The sequence below is a fragment of the Loxodonta africana genome, chromosome 13 (assembly GCF_030014295.1).
Source record: "Loxodonta africana isolate mLoxAfr1 chromosome 13, mLoxAfr1.hap2, whole genome shotgun sequence".
Taxonomy (NCBI): Eukaryota; Metazoa; Chordata; class Mammalia; order Proboscidea; family Elephantidae; genus Loxodonta; species Loxodonta africana.
Genome location: NC_087354.1, coordinates 2,813,011 through 2,827,746, shown reverse-complemented (window position 1 = coordinate 2,827,746; position 14,736 = coordinate 2,813,011). Strand labels below are relative to the sequence as shown.

Sequence of the window (14,736 nt, the reverse complement as noted above, 5' to 3'; positions counted from 1 at the left end):
ATTTTGTTAAACTGTATGTCCTGATTCAGTACATCTGGGGTAGAAATGCCCATTCTCAGCAGGGGTTCTAACAGGAATGAACTGGCTCTAAGCCCTGCTTTCTAGTTTATTGAGGCAGGAATTTGATTATAGATTTGAGACCTTTTCTCTTTTCTAATGCAAGCATTTAGTGCTTTAAATATACTGCTCAGCATTGTGTTAGCTGTGTCGCAAATATTTTTGACATGTTGTATTTTCATTTTCATTCAGCTATATGTATTTTTTAAAAAATTTGTTTTGGAACTTCATTTTTGTGACTTATTTAGAAGTGTGTTGTTTAATTGGAGATATTGCTATTATCTTTCTGTTATTAATTTCTAGTTTGATCCCTTTATGAACAAAAAAAACTTATTCTGTATGATTTCAGTACTTTAGAATTTGATGAGTTTTTTTTTTTTTTTTTAATTTTTTATGACCTAGATATGGTCGGAAACCCTGGTGGTGTAGTTGTTAAGTACTTCGGCGGCTAAACAAAAGGTCAGCAGTTCGAATCCACCAGGCGCTCCTTAGAAACTCTACAGGGCAATTCTACTCTGTCCTGTAGGGTCACTATGAGTCAGAATCGACTTGATGGCAGTGGGTTTGGGTTTTGGTTTTTAGATATGGTCTGTGTTGGTGAATGTTCCATGGGTGCCTGAAAAAAATATGTATCCCGTTATTAGATGTTATTAGATGTATCAGATGTTATTAGATCGTTATTAGATATAGTGTTCTATAAATGTTGACTAGATCTTGTTGGTTGAGTGTTTCAATAATTTTTTTTGTCTAGCAGTTCTGTCAATTGCTCAGACTGTGGTGTTGAACACCCCAATGATGACTGTGGATTTGTCTTGTTGGTTGAGTGTTTTGATCCTTTTTTGTCTAGTAATTCTGTCAGTTGCTCAGATTACAGTGTTGACGGTCCCAGTGATGATTGTGGATTTGTCTGTTCTTCCTTTAAGCACTTTTAGATTTTGCTTCATGTATTTTGAAGCTCTTCTTTTGGTATATACACATTGAGCCTCAGGATGTCTTTTTGGTAGATTGATCCTTTTATCATTATGTAATGTGCCTACTAATTTTCTTTCCTCCAGAGTTTATCTGATATTAATATTAGTCCTCTTTAACACTGTCATAGTCATCCAGTGTTGCTGTGACAGAAATACCACAAGTGGATGGTTTCAACAAACAGAAGTTTATGCTCTCACAGTCTAGTAAGTTAGAAGTCCTAATTCAGGGCATCAGCTCCAGGGGAAGGCCTTCTCTCTGCCAGCTCTGGATGAAGGTCCTTGTCATCAATCTTATCCTGGTATAAGAGCTTCTCAGGCTCAGGGATCCTGGGTCCAAAGGACACACTCTGTTCCTGGCCCTGTTTCCTTGGTGGTGTGCGGTCCCTATGTCTCTCTGCTCACTTGTCTTATACTTCAAAGGAGTTTGGCTTAACGCACTATCTAATGTTGTAGATCTCATCAGTTGAACTGCCACTAATCCATCTCATTAACATCGTAGTGATAGGATTTAAAACACATAGGGAAGTCTTACCAGATGACAAAATTGTAGACAATCATACAATCCTGGGAAACATGGCCTACCCAAATTGATACACATATTTTTGGGGGACACAGTTCAATCCATGACATTCTACCCTTTGGCCCCCCAAAATTCATGTCTTTGCCACATGTAAAATGTATTCACCCAATCATATCATAGCAAAACTCTTAAATCAACTCCAAGTCCAAAATCCAGAAATCCCTCTTCATCTGTGAAATCTAAAACACGAGTTACCTGCTTCCAGATGTACAGTGGTGCAACAGACAGGCACAAGCTAGACATTTCCATTACAAATGGGAGAAATTGGAGGGAAAGAAGGCATAACAGGCACCAAGCAAGTCAGCAGAACACATTACATTTACCCTCAAGGATTAAACATAATCTCCTGTTCTCTGTGACACAATAATCCTGCCTCATAGACCCTAGATATTGGCCACACACTCTGGATTCTGAGTGGAGGCCCCTTAGCCCTGGGTTTCAGCTCTGCCTTCCAGCCCCACTAGGACAGCAACTCTGCTCCCTCATATATAGGTGGCCCCATTCTCGTAGTCCATCTGATTGGCAACTCCACCCTTAGAAACACCAGAGACCATGGCTCCACCCTTTGAATCCCCAGAGGTCCTGGCCATACCTTTGAGACTGTGGCAGCTCCGCTTCCTGTGTACCTTGTTTCTTCAGCTCTGCTTCCTGGTTTCTTGGCCTCTCAGCCCTTCAGGCCTCACGCCTGCATCTGCCCAGCTGGGGCAAGTGTTCCAAAGCACTGTAGCTCCACCCATCAGTGGTTGGAGGCACCCCACTGCACCAGTAAACTTCAGCCGGAAAGCACTCAGCTCTGTCGCCCCGTGGGTCGGCAAGCCTAAATCCGACATTAAGTGCTCAGATGTACCCCATTCTGCCAGGAAGCCTCCTGTGCAAAGACACTCAGGTCTGCTGCTCCGTGGGCTGGCTCAGTGCTGTCTGGCACTGGTCTCCTGGTTCTGGTGCTGCCGGTCCTCTGTAGCGGCCAGTCCTCTATCCATTCACAATCTCAAAACTGCTTCCACATTTTAGGTATCTGTTAGAGCACTACCCCATTCTTGGTAGCAAACTCTGCCTTAGTCATCCAGTGCTGCTATAACAGAAATACCACAAGTGGGTGGTTCCAACAAACAGAAGTTTATTCTCTCAGAGTCTAGTAGAAGTCCAAATTCAGGGCGTCAGCTCCGGGGGAAGGCCTTCTCTCTGCTGGCTCTGGAGGAAGGCCCTTGTCATCAATCTTCCCCTGGCCTAGGAGCTTCTCAGGCACAGGGACCCCAGGTCCGAAGAACAAGCTCTCCCAGCACTGCTTTCTTGGTGGTATGAGGTCCCCATGTCTCTCTGCTCACTTCTCTCTTTTATATCTCAAAAGAGATTGGCTTAAGACACTGTCTAATCTTGCTGCTAGTCCATCTCATTACATCACAGTGATAGGATTTACTACATGTAGGGAAATCACATCAGATGACAAAACAGTAGACAGTCATACAATTCTGGGAATCATGACTTAGCCAAATTGATACGCATACTTTGGGGGGACACAGTTCAGTCCATGACAGTTCATTTCCTTTTTTTAATTAAACTTTTTATTTTGAAATAGTTGTAAACTCACTTGCAGTTTTGAGAAATAATACAGAGAGACCCCCTCTCTCTCTCTCTATATATATATGTATATACTTTTTACCCAGTTTTCCCTTCATAAAAAAATAGTAACTGCAAAATCTGAGTAGAATATCACAACCAGGATATTGACATCGATAGTCAAGATGTAGAACAGTTCTGTTACCACAAGAATCATTCACGTTGATCTTTTTATCTACACTTGCACCCATTCTCCACTCCCTATCCCTAACTCCTACCCTAACTTCTGGCAACTACTAATTTGTTCTATAGTTCTTTAATTTTTTCAAGAACATTCTATAAATGAATCATTTACAGTATGTAATATTGTGGTTGATTTTTTTTTTTTTTACTTAGCAGAATTTCCATCGAAGTTGTTACTGAGTAGTATTTCATGGTATGAATTTATTACAGTTCAATAGCCATTTGCCTGTTGAAGGGCTTCTGGGTGGTTTACACTTTTGGGCTATTACAGATAAAGCTGCTGTGAACAATTATGTGCAGGTTTTTATGTAAGCATAAGTTTTCATTCTTCTGGCATAAATGCTGAGAGTATAATTGGTTTTTTACTGTTGATTTTTGGAAGTTTTTAAAATATATTCTGGATACTACACTAGTCTTCCTCTATTGAAATTCTTTTTCACATATGTAAAATTCACATTTGTATAGGTCTTTTTATAGGTCTTTTAATGGCTTTTGTCTCTTCCTCCTTTCAGTCCTGTCATGTATTTTGAGGCTCTGTCATTTGATACGTACACATTTAGAATCACAATGTCTTCTTGGTGGATCGATCCTTTTATTTCTATGTAATGTCCCCCTTTCTGTCTTGTATTTTTCTTTGCTCTGAAGTCCGCTTTATCGGATAATATAGCCATTCCTGCTTTTTTATTTAATTAGTATTTGCATGATGTATCTTTTTCTGTCATTTTACTTTCAACTTCTCTATGTCGTTGTGTTTGAAATGAGTTTCTTGTTAACAGCATAGTTAGGTTGTGCTTTTTTATCCATTCTGTCAGTCTCTCCTTTTTAATTGGTGTATTTGGACCATTTATATTTAAAGTGATTATTGGTATTAGATTTTGTTAGAGCTAAAATCTCCCAGTATTGCTTTTCTGCTTCTTCTGCTTTTGATTCTTGTGGGTTACTTAAACATTTTTTAGGATTACCTCTTGAGTTGTTTGTGGCGTCCTTTTTTGTGTGTATTGCTTTTGTATATTTTCGTAGTGGTTACTCTGGGTATTGCATTACTGTATTTTTATAAAACTAACAAACTCTATGTTTGTTTGCCAACCCTGCCCTCTCCCCATGAGGTGTTTTTGTAAATACACTATGAAATTTGTTTTTTTTCTACGCCAACAGTTAAAAAAAAATGGCATAGTGGCACTTTTAAAAATACCTCATGAGGAGGGCACAGTTGGCAGACACACATAGAGGTGTGTGTTATTTGCATAGAAATACAGTGTACATAGGCGACTTCTTACCCTTCACTGGTATCCACACAGCTTTGAAGTGTGGAAACCTTGCTTCCATTGAGGTCCCTTTACCTTCCCCACTGTTAAATACTGTCTTGAGTGTCAGCACGGCTGTGTTTTTGTTTCAGTCATCAAATACGATAAATAAAATTCCTGAGAAGGATGATAGTCTCTCGTACGAACCTGTATGTCTGCTGTTTCCATGCTTTCTTCCTTCCTGATGTTGTCAGATTCCTTCTTTTATCGCTTTCTTTAGCTAGACTTCAAAGGTGGTTGTTGTTGTTAGGTGCCACCCCATATACCACAGAAGGAAACACTGCCCAGTCCTATGCCGTGCTTACAGTCGTTGTTATGCTTGAGCCCATTGTTGCAGTCACTGTGTCGGTCCATCTCATTGAGGGTCTTCCTCTTTTCCTCTGACCCTGTACTTTACCAAGCATGTTGTCCTCCTCCGGGGACTCATCCCTTCTGACAACATGTCCAAAGTATGTAAGACACAGTGTCACCATTCTTGCCTATAAGGAGCATTCTGGTTGTATACTTCTTCAAAGACAGATGTGTTTGTTGTTTTGGCAGTACATGATATATTCAATATTCTTCACCAGCATCACAATTGAAAGGCATCAATTCTTCAGCCTTCTTTATTCCTTGTCCAGCTTTCACATGCATATGATGTGATTGAAAATACCATGGCTTGGGTCAGGTGCACCTTAGTCTTCAAGGTGACATCTTTGCTTTTCAATACTTTAAAGAGGTCTTTTGCAGCAAATTTGCCCAGTGGAATGCATCTTTTGATTTCTTGACAGCTGCTTCCATTGGTGTTGATTGTGGATCCAAGTAAAATGAAATCCTTGACAACTTTAGTATTTTTTCCATTTATCATGATGTTGCTTACTGGTCCAGTTGTGAGGATTTTTGTTTTATGTTGAGGTATAATCCATAGTGAAGGCTGTGGTCTCTGATCTTCATCAGTAAATGCTTCCTCTTCACTTTCAGCAAGCAAGGTTGTGTCAACTGCATAATACAGATTGTTAATGAGTCTTCCTCTGATTCTTATGCCCCGTTTTTCTTCATATAGTCCAGCTTCTCGGATTATTTGTTCAGCATACAGATTAAATAGGTATGGTGAAAGAATACAACCCTGACGCACACCTTTCCTGACTTTAAACCACGCGGTATCCCCTTAAGCTTCAAAGGTAGGTCTGCTAATGTCAAATTATTTTAGTGTTCCTTTTCCTGAGGATGATTGTATTTCCTCTTTATTCCTGAACAATGGTTTCACCAGATGTGGAATTCATACTTGATAGTTCCTTTCTTTCAGGATTTGAAAAATATTGTTCCACTTCGTTTTTGACCTCCAAGGTTTCAGATGAGAAATCTGCTGTCATTCTAATTGATGTTCTTTTATAGGTAATATGTCATTTCTCTAATAGCTCTTTCAGGATTTTTAACTTTCTCTTTAGTTTTCAGAAATTGAATTAGGATGTGTCTGGGCATGGGTTTCTTTTGGTTTGTGGTTTTTGGGTTTTCTCAGCTTGAATCTGGGTTTGTGTCTTTTGCCAAATATGGAAAGTTTTCAGCCATTATTTCTTCAAATACTCTTTCAGCCCCACTCTCTTTCTCCCCTCCTTCTGGACTCCACTGATACACATGTGTAATCTTTTATTACTGTTTCCCATGTCCCCGAGGCTCTCCTCATTTCTTTCTTTGGTCTGTTTTTTGTCTCTTGTTCAGATTTTTATCCTTTGTCATCACCACCTTACTATGGAAGGCATCCAGTGAGATTTTTCTCTTACCGGTTTTTCAATTGTACAATTTTCCTTTGGTTCTTATTTTTTTATTATAATGTATTTCTTTGTTGAAATTTTTCTATCGCTACATTTGTTTCAAAAGAAGGTGTTGCTTGTAGGGTCTTTTTTTTTTTTTAATGACTGCATTAAAATCCTTATCAGATAATCCCAGCAACTGATTTATCTCAGTTATGACATCAGTGAATTTCTTTTCCTTTTTTTTTTTAATTGTACTTTAGATGAAGGTTTCCAGAACAAACTAGCTTCTCATTAAACCATTAGTACACATATTGTTCTGTGACATTGGTTGCCAACCCCATGACATGTCAACACACTCCCCTTCTTGACCTTGAGGTTCCTATTACCAGCTTCCCTGTTTCCTCCTGCCTTCTTGTCCTTGTCCCTGGCCTGGTGAGATCCTTTAGTCTCGTTTTGTTTTGTGGGCCTGTCTAATCTTTGGCTGAAGGGTGAACCTCAGGAGTGACTACAGTGCTGAGCTAAAAGGGTGTCCGGGGGCCATACTTTCGGGGTTTCTCCAGTCTTTGTCAGGCCAGTAAGTCTGGTCTTTTTTTGCGAGTTAGAATTTTGTTCTCCATTTTTCTTCAGCTCTGTCTAGGACCCTTTATTATGATCCCTGTCAGAGCAGTTGGTGGTGGTATCTGGGCACTATCTAGTTGTGCTGCACTCAGTCTGGTGGAGGCTATGGTGGTTGTGGTCCATTAGTCCTTTGGACTAATCTTTCCCTTGTGTCTTTGGTTTTTTTTCATTCTCACTTGCTCCAGAGGGATGAGACCATTGGAGTATCTTAGATGGCCGCTTACAAGCTAAGACCCCAGACTCTACTCATCAAATTAAAATGGTAGAATATTTTCTTTATAAACTGTTGTGCCAGTTAAGCTAGATGTTCCCCGAGACCATGGTCCCCACGGTAATTTCATTTCTTCATGTTGTAATTTTCCTGGCTCTTCTGATGACAGATAACTTGGGATTATATCATGGACATTTTGGCAATTATGTTAAGAAACTCTGAGTTCTATTTAAATTTTCTACTTTAGCCGGCAATCACACTCTTTAGAGTTAGCACAGAGGTTCTGGCCTACTTTTGTAAGCTGTGGTTCCAGTGACAATCTAATCATCAGATTCTTTGAGATGCTTTTCTGGCTTATTTACCTCATTGCTCTGGGGCTCCCACTGGTCCCTTCTGGTGCTGCTTGAGGGGGTGAAAGGAGCTGCTTCCCCAGGTCAAGTTGCATGGTATTTCTAGGTGGGGGAAGAGAATACCTAGCGCATAGGATGGAGAGCACTTCCAATGCTGTGTGCTTGTTATAGTGGGGACCCCCTCCCTTTCTGGTGTCCCTGGCTGTATCTTTTGCCTTGTGGTTTTTCTGAGTAGGGAGGGGAATCCAAGGCTTTGCAGGGAAGGAGGATACCTCCCAGTCTGGGGCCTCTAGTGGGACAGTTCCCCTTGCTGGTGTCTCTAGGTGGTCAAGAAGGAAAGTCTCTGGCCTGGCAGTGAGGGGGAGCAGTTCCCAGGTCTAGTGCTTATTTCTGCAAGATCCTCCTTGCCAGTGCCCCTGGCCAAAGGGTATCTCTGCTTAGGGGTGGAAAATTCCAGCACTGGTTCATTTATTTTTGATTTTTAAGAATTTTCTTCTATCCTCTGTTTCTGTGGTGTTATCATTTGTTTTATGCACCCTTGTGCTTCTTTTAAGGAGCCCTGGTGGTACAGTGGTTAAGCACATGGCTGCTAACCAAAAGGTCGACAGTTTGAACCCACCAGTCACTCCACGGGAGAAAGATGGGGCAATAAAAAAAAAAAAAAAAAAAGTAAATATTACAGCCTTGGAAACCCTATGGGGCAATTCTCTGTCCTGTGGCATCGCTGTGAGTCAGAGTTAACTCAATGGCAGTGGGTGGTGGGTGGGTGTTTCTTTTAGTTTAGGTTCGGATTTGACATGAATTTTTTCTTCTTTTTCTAATTATTTCCTTAGTTCTGTCATGTCTTCTCATATTTGCCTTTTCTTCACTTACCCCTGTCCTAAGGTTTTCTGTTTCTGATTTAGTTGTTCTTCTATAACTTCTATTACTTTTTTATTTCTTTTAGCTCAATTTGAAATTTATTTACAATTTTCATCTGTCTTTTTGGTACATCTTTTAGTGTACTTTAATTCTCTATAGGAGTATCATTCTTAGGCACATATGTATACTTATTTACTCTAGCTGTCTAATAATAACTTTGTTTAGTGTTTGACTGTGATCCTTTTCTCTTGCTCATTTTTTAATGAAATGAGTTTTCCCATACTTGCAGGAAGGGAGAGATAAGTCAGGATAACTTTTCTTGCTTCAGGACTCTATGCTTAGTTTTTGCAAAGCGATTGAAAATATGGCATCATGCTTTCTGAGATGTGCCTTCTCCAGTCCCTTCCCCAACAGTGATTTGCTCTTTTGTCTCTCTTGTTCTTGATCTCCTCAATTTAGGCATTATTCCTAGCAGCTTCTCCTTGGTGCAAAGTTTGTTTTGGCATGGAGTTTTAGCGTTCAGGAGTTTTAAGGGCCCAGAGTGGTCCCTTTGCTCTCGGCTGCAAATTGGATCCTGTAGAACTTTCTCTAAATTTCAGCCACTGTTCTCAAATTGGCCTGTTTTCCATTGGGCTGGTGGCCCTAATGTTCTCTGGTTCTTATGGCTGTATGGAGACCAGGGGTCTTCCCTCTGTTCCTTCACCCATTGGTGTTGATACCAACTAGGTCTTGCAGCTGCCAGTGCTTTGTTTCTATTCTGTATGTGAGGGTGTCTGAGGAATACTTTACTGCCTAGTTTTGTTGTAGATATTTCCTGTGGGTCTTTGGTTTTCATATCCTGTTTTCTCTGTTTATATGAGGGGAGTTGGGAAGATTAAAAATAAAGCAAAAAGAAACAAATTAGGTCGCTGCCACCATCATCTTCACAGAACCCCTCATCTGTCTTTCACCTAATTTTAGTATGTATTAGTATCCTTACCTGAATCCTGTATGTCACTGCAGGGTATAAAGTGGTGATTTGGAAAAATAAAACTTTTGTTCTTTCTTCACGTATTACCTGCTATTCCTTTTCATTATCAATGGGTCTCTTTTAATACCTGGAAAAAGTTTCTACTGCAACTGGCATGATAAAATATAATTAAAACTTTTAGAGTAAGGAGTTAATGTAATAGTTTCAATAGTGGCAATTAATTTTGGCTTTTTTGATTGTTTCTTGCCTTCATTTTTTGAATATGGTTATGAACTCATGGATTTTTATATATTTAACATGTTTCACAGTCATTATTCTTAGTGATACTCAAATTGCTTCCAAACAGACCAGGGGAGCCTCATCACACTGGCTTTGGTACCCTCTTGATGTGACTCCATTAGATTTTGAAATTTCTGGCTCACTTTGAACATTCTCGACTCAAGGCCTGGAATAAGGCATTTTTGACATGGAGTCTTGGTATCTGTTGTTGGGGAATGGCATTTAGAAATCAGATTTTAAGTGTGTGGTATAACCTTTGCTGTTGGATTTTATTCCTTTTAGGCCTTTTTAGGGGATGGAGCTAGGGAAAGTGTTTTCCTAATATATCTAAAAATCACACCATATGAGTGCAGAGCTGTCTTCCATCTTCTTTTGTGTGGCTGAATACTACCATATTTTGTGGGTGCAATACAGATTATTCACATTCTCCTTTTTTACTAGCCTTTTGCTATTAGAAGTAATGGATTCATCTTACGTATATATCATCCTATACCTGTGTAGGTATATCATTAAAATAAATAGTTAGAAGTGGGATTGTTACATCAAATGGTAGATGCGTATATAATTTTGCTGAATATTGGCAAATTCCCCTTAGCAGAAATTGTAACATTTTGCACTCCCACCAGCAGTATATGAGTAATCTCTTTTTGTATAGTTTCCCTAGCCAAATATGTTATCTGCCTGGTGAGAAGTGGTATTTCAGTGTAGTTGTAATTTACGTTTGCCTCATGAATAAGGGTGATGAGCATCTTTTCATGTGTTTAAGAGCCATTTGTCCTTTTTATAGTCATTTTTTCTTTTTACTGTTTAGTTATTGGTCCCACCCCATTTTTAGAAACTATGTGTTTGGGAGATTTGCCATTCAACTCTGATAAATTGCAAATATTTTTTCTCAGTTTGTCATTTGCCTTTGCTTATAAAAAAAAAAGGCTTTTTTTTTGCCATATGAAAGAAAGCTTTTATGTTTATGTACCTAAATATTGAACTTTTCCTTTATTCTTTTTTGATATTATTTTGTTCTGTTTGTTTTCTAAATATTCTTGCTTTTCTCATTTCTGGTATTTATGTTCCTAGTAGAGGTTCTGGTCATATTGCTTCTCCTTTGGTCACTTTATAGATTAGTCTTTCTCATGTTTTTCTCCTATTTAAGTTTATTTTCTGAGTATTCTCATTTCTATTTCATATTTGTCCACCTTTCTCTGCTGTTTTTGTATTTCTCGTTAATGATGTTCTTTCCTGCCTGCTGTTGCACTTTCACTCCATGTTGGGATGTTGTTTTGTAGTTTTCCCGTTCTTCATGACTGGATTTTTGTCTGCCGAGAGGTTTTGCTTCTCATTTGCTAAACTTTTTTTTTTTTTTTATATCTTCATTTAGATTTTGGAATGATTTTTCTCATTTATGTTTCACTATGTTGGATATTTTTGGACCTGCTGTTAGTAGAGCCCATGCAGTGGGGAGGAGTTTCAGTGACTGTAGTGGTCTCTTGGTTGAAGGGACCCCTCTTCTGTTGTTACAGTAAAGGGCACTTTCTTTAACATACGGCTCCATCTTGTTTAATTGGGCTCTTTTTCATTAGCCACTTCCATCCCTTTATAGGAGTCCCTGAGTGGTGCAAATAGTTAAGCACTCAACTACTAGCCAAAGTCTCACCATCCTCGCTTCCATTGAGCACCCTGGCTTACTTATTCCAAGACAGATTTGTTTGTTCTTCTTGCAGTCCATGGTATATTCAGTATCCTTCGTCAGCACCATAATTTAAAGGCATCAATTCTTCTTCGGCCTTCCTTATTCATTGTCCTTTCACATGTATACGAGGTGATTGAAGACACCATGGCTTGGGTCAGGGGCACCTTAGACCTTAAAGTGACATCTTTGATATCCCCAGCCCCTGGAGAAGGACATCACACTTAGTAGAGTATAGAGGGTCAGCGAAAAAGAGGAAGACCTTCAACGAGATGGATTGACACAGTGACTGCAACAGTGGGCTCAAGCATAATGATTATGAGGATGGCACAGGACTGGGCGGTGTTTTATTCTGTTGTACATTGGGTCACTATGAGCCAAAACTGATTCAGTGGCACCTATCAACAACAACTAGCTAAAAGGTTTGTACTTTGAGCCCACCCAGAGGCATCTCAGAAGACAGGCTTGGCGATCTGTTTCCGAGAGGTTATAGCCTTGAAAACCCTATGAATCAGTTCTCTGTACATGGGGTTGCCATGAGTCAGAATAAAGTCAAGGGCAACTAATTACAGCAATAAAGCATCCTTTTGTAGTCAGATGCTACCTTTAAGGAACACCTCTGCCTTCCAAGGTGCTCTCCTGAAAGTGCCATTTCTGGTCCCAGATACTTTCTAAGGCCTACGTTTTTAACCACCCAATTGCTAGTGCTGTAGCCTGCTCTCAGTAGTTCACTCTTAGGATGGGGCTGTGTCATTCTGGGGCAAACCCGAGCCAATGTTATCTGTATACCCTGTTCTTCCATATAGCTCCTGCTGGACTCTGTTAGTGTTGACTCAGGTGCTAACTATACTGGCCTTACCTGTTTATTTCTCTGCTTATATTTCAGAGTTTGCTGCTCTGTCACCTACTTTGGGTCAGGGGTATTTTTATTTGATTTTCTCTCCTTTTTGATCTGGATAAATTTTAGGAGATTTGAGTAGGATTGAATCCATGCAGCCACCACTTCTGTATAGAAATTCAGAAGCTTCTTTTCCTTTTGAGCTTTCTAAATAGATGCATTCTTTTTTAATTCAAAATTTTAATGTAGCACATAACACTTCTGGGAAGAGGGGAATTTTGGTCACTAAATGCTTTCATTATATAAACTGATCATAATCTCAGTTATTTAAGTTCTAATTTTTAAAAAAAGAAGCAAAGAAACAGCTCCTTAGTAATATGGATAGACTAGTCACTGTCACTACTGCTGATCTGTTACTTGTTTCAGGGTCTGGTTCCTCCACCCATGGTGCCCTTAGATCTGCCTCCCTGTTGGCGCTGGTTCTGTCAGGCTTCAGAACACTTCTGCATTGTTAGGAGAGGATCACTTCACTACAGGACAGCTTTTCCACTTTGGCAGAGGGCCCTGGGCTACAGCAGATTTGATTTGCCATCTACCCCAAGAGGAATGACCTGTGTTCTGGTGTGATGCCTTTTTTTCCTAGCTGAGAGATTTTCCTGCAGATTCCATGTTCACTTTCCTGTTATTGCTTATTGTTTGCGCTAGGTGTGTGGGAGGTTTGAAGGAACTGAGAGGTGGGGAGGGTGTTTGAGTAGCAGGGAAGGGAAGTGGCAAGAGATTGGAGAGAGCCAAGAAGTCTAATAAAGCTGCTAACCAGTGTCAGAAATAATGGTATTATACCAACAAAAATACTAGTATTTTGGTTATGTTAATATACTGGAATACTAGAATATAAAAAACTAGAATTATAATTACTGTTTTGGATGTATGATTTTTTTGCCAGGATTCTAGAAAGAACTTTTCAAATAAATGTCACAATCCATTGTATAACCAACTAAAAATACTTTTAAACCTGTTCTAAAATCTTAAAATTCATTGGCTGAAAATCATTGTGTACATTAATTAGATTTGTAGGTTTGTAGAAGCATGTCAAGATTACCCTTAATGGGCTTGCATTTTGTTGGACAGGACTCAGAATAACATCACGTCATTATAACATGACTTCTATTCTGTAGGTTTTAGGAATGCCAAGGGTGAAATCACTCCCTCAAAATGGAATAACCACATATGGTAGAAATATCAGAATAAACCCCATCCCCACACACAGCATGCACCTGCTCGGCTCTAGTTCATAGAAAATGTGTATACTTCTGTATTACTGCCATTAGGTGCGTGTGGGTTTGTGTTTATTTTATTTTTATTCTTTTTGTCCTACCCCCACCACCCAAAAGATTAGAGGATGAGTAGATAAGGAGGATAAGGAAGGAGGGGTAAATAAAAAATACATATCTGATGATATCCAGAGTTAATTTTTCAGAGTTTTTCCTTTCAGTCTTTTTCAATTCATATTTTGGTTTTAGACTGTCTTTTTTTCTGTTACTACATAGTATACCACCAGGTAATTATACAATTAAAAAAATCAAACCTGTTGCTATCGAGTCCATTCCGACTCATAGCGACCCTATGGGACAGAGTAGAACAGCCCCATATGGTTTCCAAGGAGCAGCTGGTGGATTCGAACTGCTGACCCTTTGGTTATCACCTGTAGCTCTTAAGCACTGCACCACCAGGGCTCTGATTATACAATAGTTTACATAGTTATTTTCTATTGTTAAGACACTGAAGTTTTCCCGTTTTTCTCTGTCGTAAATAATACAGTGATGAACACAAGCCTTTATGTATTTAGAATTGCTTCCTTATGATAAATTTGCATGAGTGGAATTACTAGATCACCAGGAGTGAACCTTTAAGGTTTCTTTCTGATATTAACTTCCAAATTGTTTTCTAATATGATTTTAATAAAAAATCTTAAACTTAACAGTGCTAGTTATAACAAATGTCAAACTAAAATCAATATTTTATCTTTTCTCATTAGGGAGTTCTGGGAAATCGTTCATTCATTTACCGATGAACAAAAAAGACTCTTCTTGCAGTTTACAACTGGCACAGACAGAGCACCGGTGGGAGGACTAGGAAAATTAAAGATGATTATAGCCAAAAATGGCCCAGACACAGAAAGGTAATTGTGAAATTGAGACTGCATACTGAAAACTTTGCATTTTACTCTACACAATTATGAACTGTCCTTTTAGCTTCCAATGGAAATCTCCAAATCATGGGAAATATTAATTTAGAGAATATTTTGCTATTATTGTGTAAGGAATTTCTTTAGAAACTGGCCTAGTTTAAAAAAAATGATTATGGGGCTCATATTGGTTTAGAATTTTGCAGGTTAGTATGGTTCATTCAGTTTTTGGTTCAGAATTTATTAACCAAAAGCCACATGATTTAATAATACAGTGGTTGACTTCAGGCTCAGG

The 14,736-nt window shown here is 39.1% G+C and overlaps 1 protein-coding gene across 5 annotated transcripts in view; it reads left to right on the top strand.

Moving 5' to 3' along the window:
- Positions 1-14,736, top strand: part of UBE3A (ubiquitin protein ligase E3A) — a 157,881-nt gene that overhangs the window by 114,336 nt on the left and 28,809 nt on the right. For 2 of the 5 annotated variants that reach the window (XM_023539686.2, XM_003420643.4), the window contains one exon: positions 14,292-14,435. The exons of 1 other annotated variant lie outside the window; for it this stretch is intronic. In XM_023539686.2, the coding sequence (XP_023395454.1) occupies positions 14,292-14,435 (144 nt within the window). Of the gene's footprint in view, positions 1-5,754; positions 5,837-12,682; positions 12,878-14,291; positions 14,436-14,736 lie in introns of those variants that run through there. 2 more of the 5 variants (XR_010323740.1, XM_064296188.1) reach the window with 2 other exon arrangements.